The sequence below is a fragment of the Oryzias latipes genome, chromosome 6 (assembly GCF_002234675.1).
Source record: "Oryzias latipes chromosome 6, ASM223467v1".
Taxonomy (NCBI): domain Eukaryota; kingdom Metazoa; phylum Chordata; class Actinopteri; order Beloniformes; family Adrianichthyidae; genus Oryzias; species Oryzias latipes.
The window spans coordinates 20,257,546-20,281,898 of record NC_019864.2 but is presented as its reverse complement, the minus strand read 5'-3'; the positions used below and the strand labels follow the sequence as shown (position 1 = coordinate 20,281,898).

Sequence of the window (24,353 nt, the reverse complement as noted above, 5' to 3'; positions counted from 1 at the left end):
AGCGTTTTCTCTTTTTGTGTAATTACAGCTGAACTTATAAACATGAGTATAATGTTGGTCTTTATTGTCTAGAATTTATCAGACATGCTGTGATTATATATTTGTTCAAAAGCTACAGTTGCTCTTGCAAAAAAACAAAAATAAAATTTAAAAAATAAATTACCGTTTAGAAAGAATATTATTTTATTTTATTTTTTAACCTGTTTGCGCTGAGGGCCTTTTGTGTTGGACAAGTTTTACTATTACAAGAAGGGGTTATGAATCTTTGGATAGTAAATTTGAATGAACTCCTTTTTGTTTTTTTTATTATTTTTTATTTATTTGTTACATTTTTTGTGTTTTAAGTATATATACATATTCTTTTTATTAAAGAGGGAGAGGGGAAAGCGTGGGGGGGGAATAGTAGAAAAATAAATAAAGAGGGAGGGGGAGAAACTGAGGGGATGCAAGTGCGGAGTTGCTAATTTGAATAGGTTATTATTTTAAGTTAAGTTAAAGGCAAATATTACATCCAAACGTGAAATTTTGACACTAAGATAAGCGGAAGATATCTGTCCATCAGTACACTGTGGGTTAGGAGGAGGGATAAAGCAGACAGGGAGCAGTGTGGCAGTGTGCACGTGCACGTGGGGGTGGAGCTACATGCACGCCAAAGTGAACCATGTGTTCATAAGGGGAACCAGATCCTCCCCAGCCTGACCAGCCAGACCAGGAAAGAGGGGGAGACCCCCGGACCAGGGGGGGGGGACCGCCCGCCAACCCTTTTTTGTGAGGTTTACATGAAATTCTATTTTAATAAACTGGAAGGAAAAACAACAACACATTTTCAACTGATTTAGTTAAGAATTATTATTGAAAGCTATTGCAACTTTTAGGAAAAACAGCTGTAACTTCAAATCTTTTGTGCCTCAAACATTACAAAAAATGCACATGAGATCATGGAGAGATTGTACATCAATACCGACTATAGAGTTTATCTTTTTTTATTTTTAGTTGCTGGTGTGCCACTGGATTTCTGTCAAGGAAAAAGTGTACCTTGACTCAAAAAAAGGTTGAAAAACACTACCAGACATTGGTTTGGTCCAGCGCGCAGGTAGGTGGTGAACTAATTCAGTTCAACCTAAATTGTTGAATTTGAAACTTTATTAAATATTTTTTTAATCTTTTAACTTATTTCTTCGCTTTGCTTAGCTCAATTTTCTCATAAATAAAAGACAAGGGTGCAAAATTCTAAAACCAAAGTCGTCCATATTTTTAAAGGAGGCTTGTGTGAATAAATTCCTCCAGAATGTGCCGCTGTGTGCTGAAAGGCGCAAAGGAGGAGGAATTCCATTTAGATTGTAAAGACTCGTTTAAAGATTACTGTAGGTTTCTATTGTATGTTTGTTTCACTAATGACAAAAGTTGCCTAACATACTCTACTAAGAGTCTGGATTTTTGTCCAAACTGTGAAAAATGCAATTGTCAAAGAAAAATGTACAGATTACAACAACAATCTTGAGAATTTTGCTTCATTGAATACAGTTTTTTTCATTAGGATTCCACGTCCATGATGAAGGGTGAGACATATTGGGAATGACGCAGTCCAAAGGTAAAACTTGGAGCTTTGGCTCTTGTAAAGGTGACCTATGAATGATGGAAAACGTTTGAACATTATTCTGCACGGTGCTTTAACCCCCCCCCAATTAAATAAATAAATAAATAAATGAACCCTCTTACCCTCTCAGGACAGTATGCCCCTGGGCCTGGTTTCTGTGCTGCTTCACCTGGAATGAAGTTTCTGCCTGTCATGCTAAAGTGTGGAGGTTTTTGCTTATAAATGTAAGGGTCTACAGCTTTATAAGCAGCTGGGCCTGGACTCTGACAGGAGAGTTGAAAAACAAAAAGTTAATCTTCATATGATTAGTTGCTTCCATTTATATTTGAATACCTTTGCCATGTCTTCGTGAAAGCTTCCGCTTTTGCTGCGGCCACAGAGAGTGTAGGTAGGTGATGAAGTTGTGACCGCTGACTTCGGCCCCAGCATAGGGGGCAGAGTGTAGGTGGCTGGACCTGCAGTGGGGTATGGGTGAAGTTATTTCAGAATAGTCTTATGTACAAAACCCTCATTTTCTCGTTGGGTATTAATTGTTGACATCAGCATTACCTGGTAATTGTTTAGTACTCCCAGCTTTACTCCTTCCAGAAAGAGAATAAGCCGGAGGTGAATGGAAAATTAACTTTTCTGAGTTCTCCGGGGAGTACTGGCCTGGCATAGCAAAGGTATTTGTACATTTACACTCCTGACATTTCCTTTTTTTATTTATGATGCAATTTTTTAAGAATTTCACCAAATTTGAAATAATTGACATTAAAATGTTTAATGCTTCACTGACCCGGTCCTGGTGCTCGGAACAACAACGGCTGCTTTGAGCGACTGGAGATCGAGAAGGCAGGCGTGCCATTTCTTCCCCGTCGGGTGATGTTGGAAGGTATTAAGTAAGTTGGTCCAGGAGAGGAGTTAGAATTTGCTTTTTCACAGCGAATACCAAAAGAGAACACTGGTGCTTTGCATTTTGTAGGGTCACGTTGAGCACTACCTTCATAAACACAAGAGCCACAGACGTTAGGTGCTAAATACTGAAGTTGGTGATGGAACTGAAATACACTGGTTTACCTATAAGTCCAGGCAAAGCATACTTAGGTCCTGGACTCCCATAGAGAGCAGCCACAGGTCCTCTTGGCTTGTGTGGCCTCCAAGTTCCAACCCAGTATTTATCACTCTGCATTTTTTATTGACTTTTAAGTGATACATAAAATATTTAACAAAGGCGTAAGATTATTTTCAATGCAAAAATCTCAACTGTTTATTAAAGTGAATTTGAAACTTGTTTCACGCATAAGCATCTCATCAAATAGAAAGAAAATGAACCCCACTTAGCAGCGACAACTAAAAAGGAAAAAGAAGAAAAAATAGCTTCATAAAGAAGAATTGAACTTAGTTATGTGTACTATACAAGTAAATAATGTTAGAATCTGCCTAAACTCATGAAAATACTATACTGTCATTTAATTTTTTTTACTTTTGGTGAAAACAAAGAAATATTTTACCTGGTATAGGTTAACATCCAGTTGCTAAGGTCGTCCAACTTTCTTGGGAAACCACAGAAATCCCAATAAGCACTGAACCAAACAATGTTTTCAGTGGTCAAAGTTACCATGACAACGCTGTCATGGAAATGACTCTCTGACACACATGCTCATTTTGGTTGGAAGGTGACTTAGCACAAAAGCTGTGCACAGTTTTTAAACCCGAACAGTAATCAGTGCTACTTAGAGCTTACCAATGATTTATAGGATATGAATTGATCAAAGCAGCCACAGTGTCACACAGTGAATTCACTTTTCATGTGTGCTAAAAATAAAAATGTTTTCTATTTGAAGACGAAATAACAAAGTGCAACAATAGGCTTTATTTAGTGCCTTTGTTTGTGTATGTTTGAGGTGTAAGGAAAAAAAAAACTGGAAACATGTTTTATACTGCCTTTGGCAATTTATTTTCTATATCCAGACACTGCCATTTGTGGAAAAAAAAGATTAGATATCAGGATTTTTTCTTTGTATTTATTTTGGTTTTCTTCCAAGCTCTAACTGATCAAAACATCCAAATTCCAAAGTTACTTCTAATAAGTATGAACTTTTAATCCCAGAACTGATATTTTCCCCCACTCTTAATTGCAGTGGTTTTAACTAGAGTTTCATATAATAACCGTAGAGTCTATGAACTATGATTTTACAATAAAATAAAATACTCTTGCCTCTGAGGCTTACAGCAGACATTTACTGTCTCAAATGTAGAATATTTTGTTAAAAAAAGTTACATAAATGTTTTGTCAGTATTGTGAAACAGTCTTTTCCTCCATTTTGTAAACAGTAGCTTCAGTCCTTTTCCACTTGAATCTGCATCATTGTAATAAATATTGTTGTTGCTATATTTAATGTTTTCATTCAATTATGAGTGTGATATAAAAGGACAATACATAAATCAGCACAGAAGCAGCAAAATAAAATGTCCTAAAATGTCAAAACCTTTTACGATAATGCCAGAATAATTTATTATTAAGCATTTCCATTGCATCTCCTGCATGTTGTCCAAACCAAAGTACAGCTAATACAAAAATGTTTTGCCTTTCTAATTTGTTTGATTGGACTGCTCTTCAAAGAGTATTGATGGTGCTGCAGGCTCTTGTGAGGTGTCTATAGTTGTGGAAGGTTTCTCTCAAACTGGCCTTTAGGACTTTCATCAGTTGGGCAAGGGTTCCCATTTCCTCTTGAGGGCGCTGTTGGGGTAAAATAAACACATCGAGGAGTGTTTCCAATTTGGAAAAACCCAGTTTTGTAAATGCTGCTGTTTCTCAGTTTTACCCGTGTGAGAGCAGACATCAGCCGCTGGAGCACAGCATCCTCTCTGTGTGGACGCAAGCTGGTCACTGAACTCACACAGCTCAGCAGACAGTAGATGGTGTGTCTTTGTGACTGTAATGATCCAAATCAGTGTTTTACTTTCAGAAGTTAAAATAGGACAAAATAAAGATGGTTTTTTTGTTTGTTTTTTTACTTTTCTGAGCACATTCAGAGGTTTCCTGTTGCTTTCTTCCACTTTTAGCTTTTGTATATCCTCAGGGCTCAGTACTGGGTCCTAAAGAAAGAATTTAAAGAAATGTTCAACCTTTTAGGAAGGTTAGAAAATAAAGTTGACAAATTATTTTGATGGCACTGACTTTTAACTTCTCCAGCCACGTCCACAAGAGACAGCAGAGGACGTGAATGTCTGTCTCAGTGACCAACAGAGCCCAGCCACAGTCACTGCTGTTCAGCTCCTCCTTTAAAATAATCACTTTTGTTTCAATCAAATAGGAATTGACAATTTATTAATTGACAATTCATTATTTTTTCAATTACCTGCAGCAGAGCGGACCTCTGCAGAATATTCTGTCCTGGTGGTCCTTGTTCTGCCATCGCCTTGGCAACAGGACGGGCCATGGTGGTGGGGCCAGGATTATGTGCATTCCTGTACAACTTAATTTGAAAAAGTTTAAACCATCATTTTTACTACAACAAAAAAATATATATTTTTGTTTCAAGAGCATGGTACCTCCAAGCTGGAGCTGTATTTCGGAAGTGCATTTTTGCTCGCACTCGCTCTCCTCTTTGCCTCGTTGTTGTTTGGCATCATGTTGGACATTGTAGGGTTATGTGTTTGCTTTTTTGCAGCCGGATGCCCTCCTGAAAGCATGCCAAGAACCGGACTGACTGATCTCCTGTCAGTTTGGATCAGGTCCTCCACACACCAGTGTTTCTCATTTCCAAGAGCTGCAGCGCCATATGGACTCAGCTCCAGGTCCTTCAGAACAGAACGCAACAAGGTGAAAACAATCCTACATTAATTAAAGCTTTAAATGTTAACTGTTGCTGTGATTTTGTTAAGAAGTCAGCTCATTTACTGTCATTTTGCTGAGATCGGAATCACTGTAGCTGCGCTTGTCCAGCAGCACCTCGTGCTTTCTCTCCAAGTATACCTGGGGTTCATCCCAGGAGGACACTGACCCTGATGCCCCCCGTGAGCTCTTACAGCCTTCATTCAACAAGGGTAAATGCTGTCTGGACACCAGGGTGTCTCTCACTGTCTTGCTAAGGGTCTTGATTCCTGACCTCTTTTCCAGCTCTACCTGGACTTCAGGAGGAGGAGGGAGCCCCAGTGCCAGGCAGGAGAGACGCACACACAAAAGATACACCACCTAATCAAAGCAGGCACAAGTAGGAGGAAAAAAGAAATGAACAAGAGTCTTTTCTTCTGGGTTAAGGAGATGCAAAGTTAGCGGAAGGTAGAGGTACACGTGCATATCCTGACCTTGGGTGTGTGCCGTAGCTTGCGTGCCTCCTGACCATGCAGCAGCAGCGCCTGTCTGTTGAGGTAGTGCTGCAATGTGAAAGGAGCTCCATGCCGCAGGCTGAGGTCTGGATACTGGACCAGCTGTGTGCCGAGGAGCCGAGCAAAGTCAAAGACCTGGTTTATCTGTGTGCGTGTTTGAATAGATCGAGGCCGTTTGATGCGCACATAGTGGACGGCTTCGCTGGGGCTGATGCGCAGGGTGTAGATTAAGTAACAAGCAATCAGGACGCCTGAAACAACAATGCCCATGAGCTGTACAACAAGGAAGAAACTGCATTTGTTTGAACTTATGACATAGCAGAATTGTTTCATCTCACCTGTTCTACCCAGGCCTGCGTGACAATGAATTGCTACTCTTCCTTCTTTTACTGCAAAATCCAGAACTTTTAGTCCATCAATGATTCCAACAAGAGACGACACTCCGTAGTCCGGCATCCCAAAGTTGTAGAAGTAAACTGTAAACGTATGCGTATAGCTCTGATTACATTAGTCTTGACTTTTTTCAAATAGCGTTTTAGCTAATCCTGGTCCAAAGATGCTCCCAAGTCCCTTTTTGCCACGTCCATGTCAAATCATAGGTAAAAACCGTATTTCAATGTCACAAGCATCACTGTTGAACTTTAAAAACAAGTTGTTACACTATATGTATTTATCACAATATGTATTTGTTGTTGTTTTTTTTCAATATTTTTGAGCTTTTAATGTAAGGCACCTTTCTTGACTGCAGCCAGGGGTCATATTAATTAATAAACTTGACAAATATAACAATATTAAATTGTTTTGTAATTTACTCTAAAGTTTCTAAGTCACCTAATGGTATAAGTATCGTAATGGCACAAGTAATAGTTTTTGCATAGTTCGACCAGGGGTGCTACTAATGAACTTGTAGGCGTGTGCATCACTATTTGCCTCTGGCAGCAGCTCCGTCTTACACTGAGCTGGATGGAGTTGTTCAGAAGTGACATGGTGGATGAAGAATTCAACGGATTTATGGATTTGAAGTGATAAAAATAATTTAATTGACTTGTTAGTATTTTTTATATGCTACATGGTTGTCTTAAAAATTGTTCATATGTTGCAATGATATACTATATTCCTATGTTTCATGAAGCTAAATAAACATAGTTTTTTTACGGTAGTGAAGCATCTGTTAGTGTTATTTATTTCATTATTGCTATTTGCCTTTCAAGAAGAAATGTCCATTCTATTTTGTGAAATAAAATTCTCCAAAGAAGTGCGACTTATACTCCAGTCTGACTCATATAGTGCGAAATACAGAACAACTCAAGTTCAAGTGTCTAACCAGTATTCTTGCAGAGACAAATGTCATCGTCTCACAGTCACATGTTTTTTTACCCAATAGCTCTGGAATGAAAGTTTCTCCTAAAATATTTAATGGGATCTTACTGTCATTGTCCATGAATGTCTGTGGAGAGTATGTGAAACCACTGTCGGGGTCTAGAGGAGGTCCACAGTGAGCGTGCTCCCCAGGAAGCTGCATGTTGATGATAGATTTGATGTTGAGCCTGGCAATTAAAAGAGAGGTTTTTCTCTTCATGTTAATAATTTAAAGACATGACAAAAGTTAGCTCCTAGGTTCTTATCGGCCCTGGATACACGATCACAGACATGCAGGTAATTAAAGCCTGCTTACCTGTTAAATTGATCTATAATGTTGTACTTCTGGATTAGATGGTTTGACGGACGTGCCATTGCAATTATATCATCCGTCACCCTGGGTGGTCAAATGGTTCAAAATCAGAAATGTACCATTGATTTTTCTTTTTAAAGCAATGTACACAAGAGTTTTTGCAAGGGTGCAGGCACTTTTTTTTTTTTTTTTTTTACCATGAGGAGAAAATGCCTCGAATGACTTGCTGGTTTAATTTCCAGCAGTCCGGGCCTTCATAGCGACAGTCTCTTCCTCCGCAGGCTAACAGACAGAGCAGCTTGGGTGGGATTGCTTTGACCAGGTTCTCCCTGGCCTGGGAGTAGGAGGGCCGTGGAACGGAAATGTGTGGAGCTAGGCTCGGCATTATCCTTCTGTGGAAGTGGAAGTTTCTCAGATCAGCTGTGACCAATCTAAAGTTAGCCTCACACTTCTCTTACATCCAGCAAAGTGATGATGATCTGTAATTAATGTAAACAAATTCAGACGTACCTGTTTGACGGAGTGTGACAGCGTTAATCCCATTTAATGTTTTCTCCAAACAATAAAAACTTCAAACTGTCAAATTGGATGCACATGTGCTCCTCTATGTTGTTGTACTGCACACACACACACACAATTGTGCAATGTTCCAGCTCCTCTAAGCCTTATTAGCTGTCATAAATACATTAGAACAGACAATCATGCTTCATGGCAAGCCAATTATATAATGCTTATTCCTAACCCCCATGCATGCCCTAATTACCTACCACAGGTCACAGTTCCTCCCAGATATTACTTTGTGATGCAGATAGCAGTTTGTGACCATTTTGTTGTTATGAATTTATCGTTTTTTTTTGTTGTTGAATGACATTTTAAGTAAAGCAAACTTTGATTAAGAAAATTTTGAAAACGTTAATACGTTTTTTTTTGTTTTTTTTTTAATGTTTTAAACCATATAAAACAGCCGGGAATACATGATTTTTTTTCTGTCTGTAGTTTTTTTGAATCATCACATGAACAATTTATTTATTCAGATCAAGTCTGGATAAATCTTCACCCGCAGGAGGGGACAGCTTGTCATTAAAAAAGTGATGGTGGGATTACATCTATTAGCTCCACCCACAGATTTTACCTGGCGTGGTCTTCCTCAATGGCCCATTGTTATTATCATCACCCAGCTTTTTAGGCCTAAACGTTTCTCTGTGTGAGGAAATACTACAAATTATTTTAGAATTCCGGTGTTTGTTTGTTTTTAAAGAATTTGCCTATTTTTCTCATCATGCCAGAATCAAGTAATCCTTTCCAAATTGCTTCTGGAATTAATTAATTAAGCTTCTTTCTCCTACCAAAAATAGACTGTATGCTATTAAATCAGAGTGGTAAATGTATCAAAATGCATATAAATAACCACTACTGGCATAAACTAAAATCTTGTAAAGTGAACCTGTTTTTAGAAATTTGTCTGACTCAATAATCCATTTAGGTAATTAACACAACTTTATAAAATATATACAGACAGGAAAACGTTTTGACAAAACCCTTTGATTAACCGATTACTTCTTTACTATCTTCATCATTTTTTCTGCGTAACCCTTGTGCTATCCTAGGCGCTTTAACGTTGGGAGTTGGGTCATCTAGACCCACTAGACAGTGTGTTGAGCCTTTTTTCTTCAATGATTTGTGATCTTCACTGGTGTCCATGGATGACATCTTTCCACCTGTATCCACCTTTGTCATGGTAGGGAGAACACGTCAAAGTAAGGGTGGGGTCATCTAAGATAGCACAAGGGTTAATGTCAATAACTGGAAGATAACACACTTGACTACAGGCATTTTACTTATACAATTATTTACTTTAGGCATAAGAAGTTTGTGGGTAATGTTCTGAAGTAGTAATTCATCTTCATCTCTTGGTGATAAATTACTCTGTGTGGTTATTTGCCTGAACATTGTTGGGACAGGCACTTCCTCTTACCAAAGTCCCTTTCACAAAACTCGAGGCGAGTTTGCTGGAAGGTTGTGAAACAGTGACCGGAATCTAAAGCATTTTTTGGTTATGCTCGTTTTATTTAGTGTCTTTTTATTATTGTTTTTAATAGAACACTGTTAGGAAATACTCAACAAAATTTCTTTAGCTTTAAAAAGCACAAGTTGGAATGTAACCCATAAAAACCTGATGGCAGATTTATGTTGGCATTTGCCAAACAGTGCAACACACTTAGTACTACGGACTGCTGGAGAAAAAAAACCTACAAAATAAAATAAAGAACTAAAAAAATGGGGGGAAAACATGTTCACTGTGTAATGATGCTCTCCATCGCAACACTGCTATTTCAAAATTCAGACAGTGCTTCCTTCCTCCTTCTAGGTTGAAACCCTTTCCGTCAGAAAACAGGAGAACTGAGATTCTTCAATCTTTTTATCGTGATTGCATAGAAAAACAAAAGGAGTGAGGACAAACTCAGGCTGGATCAAGTCCAAAGCGATGAATTATTTGCATTTTGACCTTACTTTTACTTTCACAGTGATGTAGATCTGCTGAGGCACAGCTTACAACAGAAATCTCTTGTTTTTTTAGTGAAAAGCATACAAACACAAAAGCAGCTTGGGCAGAAAAAATGACTTTATAATCAAAGAATAGATAACTGACATGTGTGAAAGAAGAGCAAAAAGGCACAGTTCCCTTCTTTTTAAGCAAGCTCCACATTCACAAACTAACTGATCCTCACAGAAGCTCACTACTCTCAACAGGCCTTCAGAGTCAGAACAGATGAAGGTTTGAAGACACATCAGAGGACAGAAGGGTCTGTTATGGAGGCCAACAGCACAGAGAGGGGCAGAAAGAAAAAAAAAAAAAAACATGTTCACATGCTTTAAATGCATGGAAACAAAAATAAGAAAACCCAGCGTGTCGAGAATCAATGATGACACAGTAACAAAAAAAACAAAAAGAAAAATTTGTGAAGGTTGTTGTAGTTGATTATACTGTCCATAAACGCCAGGATTGGTTAAAGGTGCCGTCTTTTCTGTCCGGTGCTGGTCAGTCTCTCTCCGCAGCTCAGTTTGTGGTTGATTAATTCTTGGACAACTCTCTGGAAAGCCAGTCCAGTCCTTCATACAGGCCGGTGCCCTGGGTGGCGCAGGTAGCTTCGATGTGCCACTGTGAAGTCCAGAGTCAGCACAAATCAGCAACGTTAAAAAATAAAAATAAAATATAAAAGAGGCTTGACACAACATGGAGTCGACACTTTTGTTTTCTAGTGCAAGTATTTCTATTTAAAATGACTTACGGTAAAAAATTAAATAAAAAAAAAGACTTACAGTTTTGTTGCGAAGAGCTTGCAGGCCAAGTTTGTCTGCCAGTTCACTGACCGATAAGGCGTTAGGAAGATCCTGCTTGTTAGCAAACACCAGCAAAACCGCATCTTTCAGTTCATCTTCAAGCAGCTGCAAAGGTAGAAAACACCCATTATAGATTTTAAACGTAACAAAAAACGCAGAGAAAGATTCTGATTTTACAAGAAAATGTATTAAAAAAAAAAAAAGAAATAAAATGCACCTAGAAACACACATAAGCCAAACTCTAATGTAAACCCTTTGGAATCTAAAAAACTGAATGGATTAGCCAAGAATAATTCTTGGTTATCTTTGTTTTTACTCATCTTAAAGTAATCTTCTCTCTATTATAGGAAAAATCTTTTGAAACTACACAACATGAAAGGGAAGTCAGTTCAAAATGATTCCAACAAGCCAGTTTGCTGTGTTTGTTTATAGTCTGCTGATGAAAACACCTTAAGTATCCAGAAAAATTCCAAATGCTGTACAAAAATACAACAATTTGATCTAAGCTATGATTTTTTCCCATATTTATGTCAATACTAAAGTTAAATTGGAGACACCCATTGTTCATCAAAACCCAGCAGAACTAGAGTGAATCAGCTCTGTGGTAGGGGTGTGACAATAACCACATCACTGCACTTTTGTTTTTTTGAAAGTTTTTTTTATTTTTTTTTATTTCTGCATATGGTGCATGATTGGAACTATAATAAACGCATTAAACACATTCATCTTTAATGATAATTCACTTTTTCTGCTAGTCCTCAGACTTCAAGTGTTTCTGGGGGAAACGTTTCAAACACTCCCTCTACTCACACACACACACACACACACACAGAAACATCCTCATTCTACAACAGAAATTTCTGTCTCGCGTGGAAAATACGACAAATTTACTGCATTCTAATTAATTTCCATTGTATTCATTTCCGTTACAAGCTGCGTTTGTTCTTAAGTGCGCGACACGGCCGCCCGCCGGAGGATTTTGTGTTGGGGGGGTTATTACTGTTCTCAGTCACTCTGTAACACCAAACATGAACACACACTGTTAGATTTCAATGAATATCCCTACATGTTTTGTTTGGGAACTATTTTGTGCAGCTCAACGTTACGTGTCTGTATAAACAAAGGTGGAGCCTCCTGCCTCGCGTTCTTCATGGGTGTTAGGCTTCATGGCTACCGGAAAGGTGACAAAGTGTCTGCAGTGTGTTTATAACTGGGCAATATATAATATTCTGAGAAGATGTCTGTACCAGAGAGCACAGATGAAGGCTCACATGCAGCTAGAGAGCAGTCCGCTGAAGAAGAATCAACACGCACCCCTAACACACGTGTGTGCGCTCCTTCCTCCTACACACTCAGTGCGCAGTCATTCTACAACACCTATATAGTTAGTTCATTAGTTAGATAGTTAGTTGTTACTGTTATTTGTTAATAAAGAATACTGCGTTTTAATTGTAATCATTTGCGAAGCGGCCGGCGGGGGATTTTGTGTTGGGGGGGGGGGGGGGGGTCATCACCGCGGTGATCAAAAATCCCACACTGTCACAGCTCTAACTCTGTAGTTTGACTGGACTCATTAAAAGCTGTAGAGATGAAATGATTTCCCTAAAGTTCAAAGTCCCGCTCCGATCATCTTTTGATGTCATCTTTAGCTTAAAACAGAAAGCCCGTGACGTTTTCAAGGACATCTTTTTTGCAGGAGTTCATTAGAAGGCCGCCTCTGAATTGTGGCAGGGACTGCTGGCACGTAGTAAGCCCGCCCCCTTCCCCATCATCTATCCGTGTACAAAATTTAAAATACATTTTTTGTTTCATTCTCTTCATGTCCTCCATCATCAGAAAAAATGTTAAAGACACCAGTTTCATCATAGTGGGTCTTTAACCGCGATGACAAAATGGTATCTTGCTTTAAAACCAAATAGATCTTAAGAGAAGGAATAGGTGCTTCTGTCTTTCCTGTATAATCGTTTCTCATCAACTGAGAGGTGGAATCTTAAAGTGTCAGAAGTGAAACCACTGACAGTATAGATTGACTAAGTGGGTGAGACAACTACCTCCCAAATGTACCAGGAAGAGTAAACACTTGATTTGGCTAAACTATCAAAACCTTTACGTTACATTAATAAATGACTTTCCAAATAGGCAACAAACAAGCCTGGGTTTTCAGAATACGTCCAGTAAGGCTAAAAGCTAAAGCTAAAAATTTGATCCTTCATCACATGACAAAAGATCACAGTCTTTTGGAACTAAAGTGTAATTTCAAATATATTATCAAATAAAATAAAAAGATTGTGTTGATTAAAATGAGCCAACAATAGTTGTCTGACGTACCAGGTCAATCCACAGAGGCTAAAAAATGTGAGAACCAGACTATTGTAGTATATTTACTTGTGTTGTGTTGTTGGAATACAATAGGACTTTACTTTCTCCTGTAACTAGTGGTTACATAGTAAACCGACCTGGTTCTGTGTGACTTTTTAAACCTGCCTTAAACCGGAAGTCAATGTGTTGTGTGTTTACTATCAAATATAGTAGAAGATATTCTTGTTTTTAATACACTAATCTCTGAGCCGCTGTGCACAGCAAAGTGTTTTTTCTTCTCCCATGACGATACTCCTTCCACCTATCGAACGTTTTCCCCAAACAGCCCAATTGATCCATATTTGAATTTACCAAGAGTGTGTAGAGGTATGACGATGCCCTCGCCCCCCCCAACTGGTTTTAAAGGTGCTTAATCTTTTAAATTAGATACGTTATACATTCTGAATAAAGGCAAAGTTATTAGTTTTATTTTTATTTTTTTGCCAAAGCTGGTGTGATAAATAAACCCCTAAGCATTATGCTAATACTTATTTCAGTTTTATACATCTGTTTTTTAATAGTTTTTTATTCGTTTTTAAACTTAATATTCAAATGTAAAACATGTGTAAACAAGATGAACAAAGTACTAACCATTTTTGATAGCTCTTCTGCAGATTCAGTCACTCTCTCTCTGTCATTGCTGTCCACTACAAAAATGAGGCCCTAAAAGAAGAAAACAATGTTAAACGCTCTAAAGCTGAATCCTGGCATCGAACAGCAAAAAGCTGAAAATACTCAGGTATTATGCTTTACAGCATACAGCACTGTAAATAGTTTTCAGAAACAAGTTACTCAAAGTTTATCTAAAGACAAAGTCACATTTGTGTTTTATGTAGAGAAAAGTCTCATCTGCTCTCATACCTGCGTGTTCTGAAAGTAATGTCTCCAGAGAGGCCGGATCTTGTCCTGACCGCCGACATCCCAAACAGTGAAGCTGATATTTTTATATTCCACTGTCTCCACATTGAAACCTGCACAGAGGACATAGAAGTGGACAGTTTTGGTTACATTTCTGCACATTATTAGAACTTAAAAAAACAAGCGTATGGAGTCATTTTCCTACCGATGGTGGGAATAGTGGTTACGATTTCTCCAAGCTTCAGTTTGTACAATATTGTTGTTTTTCCTGCAGCATCCAGCCCAACTGTAGAGATTTAAAAAAATGAAACAAGTCTGAACTGTTAGTAGGAAGAAAAAGAAAACATCACAAAGTACTTTCTTTTCAGTTTATTATCCAAGACGATACCATTTTAATACTATACTGACATTTGTCTGTTTATGTGCCTCATCCAGTCTTATTTTACAATTATATTTAAAAGAACGCATCTTAAATTAAAACTAAACATTCTTTAAGCACAACTAATTTTCCTGGTTTCACTTAAAAGGAAGAAAAAAGTTAAAGTTAGCCAGCAAGATGTTGAAAATATTTCAAACAAGTGAAAAAACTAAACCTAAAATAATATTTAAGTTTGGTTTTTTTTTTAAATGTGTTTTTTTAAAGAAATCTAAAGTGTTTATTTATTTTCAATGACATTTCTAACTAGAATGGTTTAACCCATTTCGGATGAACTAGGCCACATTTTTTTTCCATTTTTTTTTTCCATATCTTAATCTTTGAGAACAAAAACTGTCTCGGTAAAATAATTAACATTTTGATTAAATTGATTAGGGTGGAAAAAACGAATAGTTCTGTGTTATCATTTTCCCGAGCAGTTTGCAAATGTTTCACTTAAAAGCTCATATTTGTGTTTTTCCGAGGCGACGCTAAGTCCCGTTAGCCCCGCAGAAGTTTTTACTCACCCATCAAAATTCTCATTTGTTTCTTCCCGAAGAGCCGACCGAAAATGGACGAGATAGTTAGCCCCATAACTGTCCGACAAGGTGTAGATCTACGGATGCAATGCTTCCTCGGATTAAGGTGAGGCTGTAGTGAAATATTTTAACTCCTATGCGGTTCAAAAGAAGGATTTCCACACAACAGAACTGACGACTGCCACGTCCGGGCCAACGTGGAAGACATGACGTCACCAATTTGAATCAACTTTATCAACACAGAAAGACAGAAACGGAAAAGCGTGCTTAGGCGTTTGGTTTTGTATTTAAGTGATACAAGGTACAACCGGAGGCAATTACTTTCAGTAATGCAAATTTAATCACCAGTATCCGAGCTCTTTGTAAAATATTTTTGTGAAATATTATTTTGAAAAATATTATTCCAAAATGCAACTCCGATATCCACCGCTAGATGTCAGTGCAAAATAAACGCGCAACATGATTTCATAATGTTGCTGATTTACTTAATGTACAATGGCTACACACATATATTTTTATATGTTTATGTTGACTCTTTTCCCAGGATTCACAACGTCAATGAATCTGTTTGACAGTATGTTAATGCATACAATTAATCAGTATTGCTGTAGGCCCTGATAAATAAATAGGGAAGAAAAAATTTATTGTTTTGTGGTGCTCAGTAAACAGGATTTTCACTAATGTGTTTAGAGTATGAAATTATGTCAAAAATCAAAAATAAAACTTTGTTGAGGAGCTTTTTGAGAACTTTTATTCAAAGCCTGTAGCAGGTGAACTGTAGCAACAGGCCTCCCCTTAGCAATTACTACGCTTAAAGTAAGCCCAAAACATGATTGAATATAGCAAGTTTACAATATAGATCATGAATAGTGTAAGAAGTATACAAACTAAATACTTCTTAGGACTAAATTGGGACATCTTAAGTTTACAAAACATAGATAGTTTATTACAATAGACTTTAAGTATACTACCTCACTTTTAGTATACTTGTAGTACACTTAAAAATACAAGTTTTTGCTAAGAGTCTCTGCCAGCTAAAAAAAAACAATCAAAAAAACAGTTGTCCGCATTATCACACTAGAGAAACGTTAATATATTAACTTTATATTAACTAAGACTGATCTGATTTAAATAGTATGAAAGAGAGCAGTAAAACAGGAAGAACTTGTTTTTTATGTTTCTTTTGCTAGTCTGGGATTATTTTTTTAAAGAAAAATAATAGCTCAGTTACAACATACAAATCTGTTGTGTTTTCAAAGAATAGCTGGAGGTTAGAAAAGATCTATTTCCCACATGGGGATTCCTATTCACAGCTCTGCTATGATACTGACTGACTGCTGTGCAATTCATACACAATCTGGTTGCTCACAGCAGGTGGAGTCAAACTAGCACCATGTGACTAGGTGTGGGGTTTGGTATAAGTGTCCTTTGAAAAATAAACATCCTTTCACAGAGGCATGAAACTGAGATAGGTTTTTATCTTCCAGCACATTCCGAATGTGACTGCTGTGTGAACATGACTTTCACCATGGAGCCCATGGATGGAAAGCAAGTAAGTAGAAGTTTGAGTTTCTGTTTTTTAATTGAACATTTCACATAAATTATATACATATATTTTATTTCCTTAAATCATTATGCTCTGAACTTTGTACAATTTCTGTCGTTTTTAGGTATCCACACTGTCTGATGTGTACATAGCACTTCTTATTCCGAGGTAATTATCATTTATGAACTTAAAGACAATGTGCAATCCATGGTAAAAGTAATGTTCATCTTTTACATAATACAGTTTTAAATATAACTAGTAGTTCACTTTTTTTTTTCTGTAAAAGGTTTGCTCAACCTGCAGGACAACATGTCATGTAGGCGTGCATGGCTTTTTTTTTCAGTCTTGGCACCAGCGGTGTGCTATTATATAATGATGCCTTACCTTAAGGCCAAATCTGGTGCTCGTTGTATCCTAGAAGTAAAAGGAAATACAACTTTATGAATAACAAAAGGATGCACTTTTTATTAAATATGTAACAATATTTGTATCATAAAAAATAATTATGACTACCTAATATATCTTGGAGTATTATTTTTATAGTATCTGTAGTGTTTGGAGAACACTTCTTCATCTATTTTGTCCAAGAAAAACTAAATGTAGGGTAATAGAATTGAATAGAATAGAACTTTGTTGATCTCACAAAGGGGAAATTACCTGGTTACCATAGCTCTACTAAAAATTAAAATGAATCAAATGATAGTTCCTTGTAGTTAAACAAGAAAAAAGAATAAACAATTATTACCAATAGTGTGCTTTATGACATTTTCTGACAACTTTTGACCTATAATGTGAACAAAAAAACCTTGAATTATTACCGTATGTTGTTAGGCATGACAGCAGAAGACTATTGATAAGGGATTCTTTTTTTTTAAACTATGTAAGCAGCACAGTTGCAACACAACACAGGTGTTGCGATCTGTAATGTGAAGCATCTATTCACAATATAAAGGTTGACCATAACTAGGTCAGAAAACATTGATCTTTACAACACAAATTACACAATCAAAAATTCTAGACACCGTCCTGATTTAAATCTTAAAAGTTATAAAGATGAAAGGGACACAGTAACTGATAATGATAAGACTGTTAGTGAATCTGAAACTGTGTCATTAGATGCACTTGCATTGCTGTTTTTGTTTTTCAGAGTTTTAATTAAAGAAAAGCTGTGTGCTCAGGATTTGTACTTTTCATTTCTAAAATATCAAACCACCTTAAATCCTGACCTTAAAAATATATTTAAATGTAAATATTTTAAGTTGTATTTAATCTAATTATATTTGACTCATTTGCATTTCTTTATGCATTAGTTAAGATATAATTTTAAACTTGATGTACAAGTTTTGAACTGACGTCACACAGATTTCCAGTGGACAATATGCTGGTGTTGTCTAACATTCCTAATATTCCTGCAGCGTGATCGGGAGTTTTTCAGTCCTTGTGGTTTCCATCGTAAAACGGCAACGACTAGGAGAACAAGTGAGTCCGGCTGTGTGTTTTACTGCATGATATGGATGTTTACTGCGGTGCTGCCTTTAATGTTGTGTGCTTGTGTTCTTCAGTGGTGCCAAAGGTTGCATTAGAATAACTGTATTTATTAATTCCTTAATAATCCTTCACCTTTTTTTCTTTCAGGTTCACCTTCTGGTGCAGCTTGCTCTTGCAGACCTCCTGGCTGCTCTGACCTTGTTAGTCATTTCTGTCTTGAACAAAGTCAGCTTTAACAAAAATGCAAACACCTGTCAATATGGGCTGCCACTGGCCCTGGTAAGACATGTTTATGCTGTTAGATTGGAGCTTTCCATCATAAATAAATGATTTGCCAAGTACAAAAGATTCTAAAAAAAATTAACTTGATTTAGGTTGTCATCTGCCAGTAAATGATCAGCAAATCCTCCAGTTACATAACTCCAGTTTTTCCCCGAGTCACCCTAGAGAACATAATCCCAGTTAAAATTTTATGTGGCTTTTATTACTTCCATAACCCAACGTCACAAAGTGTTTTATCTTGTGGTACAGTATCTTAATTTTTTTCTGTCACAGTAGGAAGAAAGGCAAGATAATGTAACAAAATAAATAGTCTTTCCTAAATTGACATTTAGATAAGAGGAAAGAAACTGTTAGTTTTTAGCTCACTAAACAAAAGGGAAAGGAATGTGATGTACAAACAAGCAGAAAAAAACCTGCAAAGCCTATTTGTGTTCAAAATATGCTGATATGAAAGATAAGCAGATTTTTCAAATTAAAAGTGTGGGGAAAAGGGCTGTTGAATATCTGTGTTGTCAGTCTTTGCCATTAAATATAATGATCATGGTTGACAAAAAAAAGGGACATGAAGTGAAGTTGAAAAGCCTAAAATTGGAAAGTTAAAGAATATTTTTTGAAATCTTGCAAATCTTTGCTGTCTAGAAAAAAAACTGTTTTACCTACAAAAAAATTTAGGCAAGAAAAAAAATCCTTTTCAGGTGTTTTAACTTTAGTCTACAGCAACATTTAGTGTTTATTTACATATTTTACAATGAATCAATATCTAACTACAGTCTGTCTGTTTGAATTTTTGTTGAAAGTAGTCTCTTCTTATTTATATTTAAACTCAAAAAAATCCAAATAAAGGTATGTGAATAGCATCCTAGTAGCCGAATCTTTTACATATGGTCTTACATAATCTAGTAAAGGTACAACATTTGCCACGTCGGCAGGTTTAGTTATATTTTTCTAAGACTGTTCCATTTCCACAAATCTTGAATTGTTGTCAGTGGCTTATCCAAATAAAGTGCAGTATGGTTCCTACAAAGAGTCATAAAGATTGTTCTTCTAAAGATTAAGTGGATCTGAGCATCTCAACTGACTGCTTTGACTGTTTTACAAAATAATTATCAATTTTTTTTTTTTTTTGCCTTTTGTTCCAGACATTTTATTTAACTTCCTTTCTGTTAGTGGTTCTTTATGCTTGGAGGTCAAAGGATGCTATCCAAGGATGGAGGGAAAGAGCGTCAGATGATGAAAATGAACAGGTGACACATCAACAAATGTTATTAACCAGTTCAGAATCAAGAGTCACTGATTTCTTTCTTCCTCTGAACTGTTTGTACAGCAGAGCCAGTGCAAAAGAAGAATAGAAGCTTTTCCCGTTTGTGCTTTTTTGTGGTGAGTTTGTCACATTATATTTAAAGTTTTCACTTGAATCATTTAATACAATATGAAGTTAATTACTTTTTATTGATCTCTGTAAACTTATCAGGTTGCTCCCTATCGTACTGTACCTGTTGTACGTAGTCCCACTTTTCCTAAAAGAGTCCTCGGCCAATACAATGACTGACAAACCACAGAAAAGTATGATCCTGAATGAGAGCAACTACAGCAACAGGTAATCGCTGTCATACTTAAATAAATAATTCTGTTTTTAAGAGATCAGAAAATGAAGTCTCCTGTCTCCTTTGCCCTTTTGGTCATTTTTGTGTATTTTTACAGCTGTATTCTGTTCTTGCGTGTCTGGAAGGAACCCTACACTAAAGATGTAAGTCTCAAACCTAATTTTTTTCTTTCACAGTTTAGCAAAACATTTTTCTTTGTCTGAACTTGTTGGAGTTTCTGATTTAATTTGATCATAAAAATTATATAATTTTCTTTCATCCTAAAAGGGCATTTGTGGACTATAAAAAGACTTTTTTTGCTAACTTAATCTTTATTTTTCATTTTAGGAACCAAGACGCATCATATCCATCAGACTTTTTCTTTTCATTGCAGTGATACTAGTGTTGGTCTCCTGCTCTGTGAGTCATAACCATATCATGATAACATTTTAACACACACAGTTTGTACCTCTGACAAAGCTAGTTAAGGCTTGGAAACAAACGTTTTCTTAAATGTAAAAAAACAGGATTGTAATTCTTCTTCTTTTGATTTTAGGTTATTTACTATAAAGTTCAGAAATGGTACAAGAGACGTGAGCAGGAAGGACTTTTTCCTGTCTATGTTGATGGATATTCAACAAGACGATCGAAGAAAGTATTTTCTTCTGCACTAAATATGGTGATGGTCATTGTCATCTGTTGGACACCAGGTCTATACACACACAAAATATTTATATGTATTAAAATCAGCATGAAATTCATGTTTTTTGTTTTCTGTAGTTCTCGTCCTCATTCTGCTATCTTTCTGGGGAGGACAGAAGGATCAGAGGAAGTTGTTTGCCCTCTACATCATTCAGGTGGGTTTCATGAGAACAAAAGCGGATTCACAGAGATGAATTCAGAAATGACAGGGCTGTTTTGTCTCCGTCCTGTCAGGCTGCCACCCTGTCCCTGCAGGGTTTTCTGAACAGCATGGTTTATGCCTGGCGGCGTCCAAACTTCACGGAGGCCGTGCTCGGGGAGAACATGCCGCTGACGCCTCACCTGCCCTTTTTTGATGAATCATTACGAAGCCACTGCTGACAGAGAACTTCTCCACGTTTATTGTTGTGCTGCGATACGTGTTATGAGCACAAAGAAGACAGGTGCCATGGCAGTTCAAACTGGACGTTTTCAGTGAACTGAGGAGGAAAGGAACAAAAGGATGAAGGATTTATTCGACTTTTCAACAAAAACAGAACATTACAGGAGGTGTTGTTGCTGCTGTGGATTTCAATGGAAAGTCAGGAAATCTGCCAAAATCATGTTGACTCAAATAATTTGGTGGATCCGGAAGTTTTGACAAATACGAATAAAAAGATTGACGGACTATTTTGTCAGATATTATAACATTGTCAAATAATGTTGTGTTACGTGTCATTTTCTAATTTATTGCTTTTGACCAATGAAGTGTTTTTTTGTCTTGCTATGCAAATGTTTTCAAACACTAAAGAGGCGATGGACCTCAAAGGAATGCAGTTATAGCAGAAATAAAGGAATTCACAAACTGCACTGTCACGCCTGTGTTTAAGCTATTGGAAGGTTTAACATACCTCTGAGAATAATCCCAGCTTGTGTCTGGTACGCTCTTTATGCAGTCATGAATTTATTTTCACACACAAACACAGGAAATAAAGAAAAATGATATCATTATGTGTATAATTATTTCAGTGTTTTTATTGGTTCAGAAAGCTGAGTCAAAGTTGTAACCCTATTGATGCCTGAATTTATCTCCAGTCATGGAATAAAGAAATATTATTGGATGTTTCTGTAACCTTAATCCTTTCCTTTTTTTTTTCTAACTTGTCCTGTCCAACAGCTGTGCAAACAGATGAGAGCTAAAGGCCTCTTGTATTGGACATATTTTACTGTTACAATATGGTTTGTGGATCTTCTGACACATAAGGTGTATGTTTGAATAAACCCCTCTTGTAATTTAGACGAAACTTTATTTATTTGATCATATTTGTAACCGCTTTTTGTTGGACTGGACGGAAAATAAGAGGAGGGAATAAAAGAGGGGGGTAAGGGGGTTATTATAGAAGGGGGGGGTCAATTCATAAAGCAACATAAAGCAACAAGTTGCTACATGTTTATAATCATTGCTGTCAGGTTTAGATGTTTAATAAATCGAAAAGGGCTGGGACCTGTCCACACACACTCTCGAATGTTACAAAAATACCTGCTGGCTGCAAAAATCTACACATAATCATGTCAACATGTACATAATACAACTACCGTTCACACATGCATACTTATGCCTTAAGACTAACACATGTAAAACATTTCATTCAGTCACACAAACTATTTGTGCAAAGATGAGCTAGCACCTGTGCTCGAGTGAGTGTTTATGATCTTCTAAGGTGGATGATTGAATGTAACAAAGAGAGGGAGAGTGCCTGGTCATCCCCACTCCAAGACCCCCTCTGAAGCAGCAGTGGTAGCCCCCAACACCTGTACGACATAGCAGATATAGAGGACGACCACCCGCAGAGCAAACACGTCTGCCACCCAGGCCAGCAGGACCGTCACAGGGGCCCCAAATGCCAGAGAGCAGGGAAGCATAGGGGGACAGAGAGTGCAATCTCCAGCCCAACCAGAAGAATAGCCCCCCCCTTCCTCCTTAAAAACCTTGATACTATTATCTTTTTCTGTAATGTACTGTCTGAGGCCACAGTGGATAAAATTAGATGTTGCAGATTTTCAAACCTGAACAGGGAAAATGGGTTCCAGTCTTGAGACTCTGGATCATTATCTTCTTGTAGGATGAACCCCTGACCATCTTTAACCAGCACCTACCAGAAGGAATTGCATGACCCTGAAGAATGAAAGCCCCCAATCATGGATGCAGCAAATCAGCCCTGTACCATCACACCTCGAAAACGTGTTCATTGCACCTTTACACATCCTTTCACCTTTTAGAGGACTTACAAAATTCTGCATCATAAACCAAAGATTTTAAACGTTGACATATTAGTGCATAACTGCTATTCCAGAGGTGGGCACTGAGGGCCGCATTCCTGCATGTTTCCAGCATACCCTGCTCTGGCATGTTCTAATTGGCTGGACACACCTGAACCAGGTAATCAGTCATGAGTAGGGCAAGACTATCTGGAAATCATGCAGACACACCGGCCCTCGAGGCCTGGAATTGCCCACCCCTGTGCTATTCTGACATCATAGCTACGTCATTCTTTTACCAACTTATCCCCACAACTTTAAAGTCTTCTCCTAGCAGTTAAAACTGAGACCTACCTAAACAATAAGTTAAGTTGTGCTTGAAGCTACGTCTTCACACAGGTGTTAATTTTCAGAAGCTTGTCCTCTGACTTAGTTGAGACTGTTGCTTTTTCTGTCAGTTTCCTGCAGTTTCTGAGCATCTTTTGACAGCAAAGGGAACTTCACTCACTGCTCATTTCATGGGAGATTTCTCTGCAAACATTTTTTTTTATTGTAGTCATCTTTTTTCTTCAGATTCAAAATGCAGCTATCTAGCTGTTCCATTATGCCTATTAATGTTTCTGTCATTTTATCGTTCAAAATCACAAATTCCATCCTGCCAAAGCCAGTTGTGATCTTCTGACCTGCATAGCATCCTGATCCTACCACTGAGCAGAACAAAGGAATCTCCACCTGGGTTGAATCAGAGCGGAAGCTAAGTCAGGAAATTAGAGACTGTCTCATTTCCTTCTGCTGATCCTCAACGTGAACCAGTGAGCATGTGTGAGATTCTCAGGCATGACAAGGGCACATACAGTTTATTGAAACTAGAGCAGATATCCTATCATGAGCACATTCTGCAGCCTAAAGAGTCCATCGCAATGCCTCTGTGATATGGTGAGTACACCATGAGGAACGTGTTTCTCACTGATGTGCTGGATTAAAATAGATAAATAGTTTCTTTAACTTGAGAGAGGTTTGAACCCTGAAACACCTGAATTCTTTGGCAAATATTTTCAGTCACAATTCAGCCCATGGCCCCCTGAATAGAACTTGAATAATGTCTTCTGTGAGTAGCCAATGACAGTTCAACTTTCTGTTTAAACCTGGATGAGATTTTACTACAAATATTTAAAAACTAATGCCAAAATGATTTCAATAACACAAATATTACTAATTTGTGAGCTCGACTAGACTCACTTAAGGCTTAGATTCAGCCAGGTTCTTGGCAAATTTCATGATTAAAATAGAATAAATACAACACATGCAATTGCAAATAAATCTGAAAAGAAACAAAATCTTTTGCCTTTTTTTTGATACACAAGATAATCATATTCATTTTCACTTCAGTGGACAAAAATATGCATTCATTGCACTGTC

At 37.3% G+C, this 24,353-nt stretch overlaps 4 protein-coding genes across 7 annotated transcripts; 1 reads left to right on the top strand and 3 right to left on the bottom strand.

The window, feature by feature from the left end:
* Positions 1–1,495: 1,495 nt before the first annotated feature.
* Positions 1,496–3,337, bottom strand: LOC101159189 (outer dense fiber protein 3-B). 2 transcript variants are annotated; one of them, XM_011476232.3, is made up of 7 exons: positions 3,091–3,337; positions 2,657–2,929; positions 2,376–2,579; positions 2,147–2,248; positions 1,931–2,052; positions 1,720–1,860; positions 1,496–1,626 (listed from the first exon to the last, which is right to left on the bottom strand). In XM_011476232.3, exons 2-7 carry the CDS (start codon positions 2,766–2,768, stop codon positions 1,534–1,536), a joined length of 774 nt encoding a protein of 257 aa, XP_011474534.1. In that variant the 5' UTR covers positions 2,769–2,929; positions 3,091–3,337; the 3' UTR covers positions 1,496–1,533. The 2 variants fall into 2 exon arrangements, with proteins under 2 accessions (XP_011474534.1, XP_020559782.1); XM_020704123.2 differs by having other exon boundaries at positions 2,657–2,778; positions 3,091–3,336.
* Positions 3,338–3,508: 171 nt separating this feature from the next.
* On the bottom strand, positions 3,509–8,266 carry LOC101169032 (protein tyrosine phosphatase domain-containing protein 1-like). The gene is made up of 13 exons (XM_004070060.4): positions 8,094–8,266; positions 7,781–7,975; positions 7,587–7,667; positions 7,340–7,458; positions 6,250–6,387; positions 5,891–6,162; positions 5,484–5,777; positions 5,135–5,383; positions 4,942–5,058; positions 4,761–4,862; positions 4,598–4,678; positions 4,405–4,515; positions 3,509–4,319 (listed from the first exon to the last, which is right to left on the bottom strand). Exons 2-13 carry the CDS (start codon positions 7,966–7,968, stop codon positions 4,197–4,199), a joined length of 1,875 nt encoding a protein of 624 aa, XP_004070108.1. The 5' UTR covers positions 7,969–7,975; positions 8,094–8,266; the 3' UTR covers positions 3,509–4,196.
* A 1,721-nt stretch (positions 8,267–9,987) lies between these two features.
* LOC101158941 (ADP-ribosylation factor 4) lies at positions 9,988–15,303 on the bottom strand. The gene is made up of 6 exons (XM_023955917.1): positions 15,084–15,303; positions 14,347–14,427; positions 14,145–14,254; positions 13,875–13,946; positions 10,905–11,030; positions 9,988–10,743 (listed from the first exon to the last, which is right to left on the bottom strand). Exons 1-6 carry the CDS (start codon positions 15,148–15,150, stop codon positions 10,657–10,659), a joined length of 543 nt encoding a protein of 180 aa, XP_023811685.1. The 5' UTR covers positions 15,151–15,303; the 3' UTR covers positions 9,988–10,656.
* A 1,214-nt stretch (positions 15,304–16,517) lies between these two features.
* Positions 16,518–21,796, top strand: LOC101158692 (transmembrane protein 116). 3 transcript variants are annotated; one of them, XM_011476230.2, is made up of 12 exons: positions 16,518–16,647; positions 16,766–16,809; positions 18,057–18,120; positions 18,277–18,408; positions 19,551–19,655; positions 19,739–19,788; positions 19,883–20,008; positions 20,113–20,158; positions 20,343–20,414; positions 20,551–20,704; positions 20,775–20,851; positions 20,931–21,796. In XM_011476230.2, the coding sequence occupies exons 1-12, from the start codon at positions 16,612–16,614 to the stop codon at positions 21,075–21,077; spliced, it is 1,053 nt and encodes a 350-aa protein (XP_011474532.1). In that variant the 5' UTR covers positions 16,518–16,611; the 3' UTR covers positions 21,078–21,796. The 3 variants fall into 3 exon arrangements, with proteins under 3 accessions (XP_011474532.1, XP_023811684.1, XP_004069731.1); XM_023955916.1 differs by having other exon boundaries at positions 19,736–19,788; positions 20,551–20,673; XM_004069683.4 differs by having other exon boundaries at positions 16,519–16,647; positions 19,736–19,788.
* The last annotated feature ends 2,557 nt before the right edge of the window (positions 21,797–24,353 follow it).

Bases quoted from the DNA above. Each gene is read 5' to 3' on its own strand.
- LOC101169032 (XM_004070060.4), bottom strand. From the start codon at position 7,968: ATGCCGAGCCTAGCTCCACACATTTCCGTTCCACGGCCCTCCTACTCC. The intron at 6,163-6,249 runs GTGAGATGAAAC...TTGTTGTTTCAG, and splicing joins CGCAGGCCTGGGTAGAACAG to GCGTCCTGATTGCTTGTTAC. The intron at 4,863-4,941 runs GTAATTGAAAAA...ATTATTTTAAAG, and splicing joins AGAGGTCCGCTCTGCTGCAG to GAGGAGCTGAACAGCAGTGA.
- LOC101159189 (XM_011476232.3), bottom strand. From the start codon at position 2,768: ATGCAGAGTGATAAATACTGGGTTGGAACTTGGAGGCCACACAAGCCA. The intron at 2,580-2,656 runs GTAAACCAGTGT...GTGTTTATGAAG, and splicing joins TGCTTTGCCTGGACTTATAG to GTAGTGCTCAACGTGACCCT. The intron at 2,053-2,146 runs GTAATGCTGATG...ACCCCACTGCAG, and splicing joins GAGTACTAAACAATTACCAG to GTCCAGCCACCTACACTCTG.
- LOC101158941 (XM_023955917.1), bottom strand. From the start codon at position 15,150: ATGGGGCTAACTATCTCGTCCATTTTCGGTCGGCTCTTCGGGAAGAAA. The intron at 14,255-14,346 runs GTAGGAAAATGA...TCCTCTGTGCAG, and splicing joins AACCACTATTCCCACCATCG to GTTTCAATGTGGAGACAGTG. The intron at 11,031-13,874 runs GTTAGTACTTTG...CTACCTTTGCAG, and splicing joins CAGAAGAGCTATCAAAAATG to CTGCTTGAAGATGAACTGAA.
- LOC101158692 (XM_004069683.4), top strand. From the start codon at position 16,612: ATGACTTTCACCATGGAGCCCATGGATGGAAAGCAA. The intron at 16,810-18,056 runs GTAATTATCATT...ATATTCCTGCAG, and splicing joins ATAGCACTTCTTATTCCGAG to CGTGATCGGGAGTTTTTCAG. The intron at 19,789-19,882 runs GTGAGTTTGTCA...TAAACTTATCAG, and splicing joins CCCGTTTGTGCTTTTTTGTG to GTTGCTCCCTATCGTACTGT.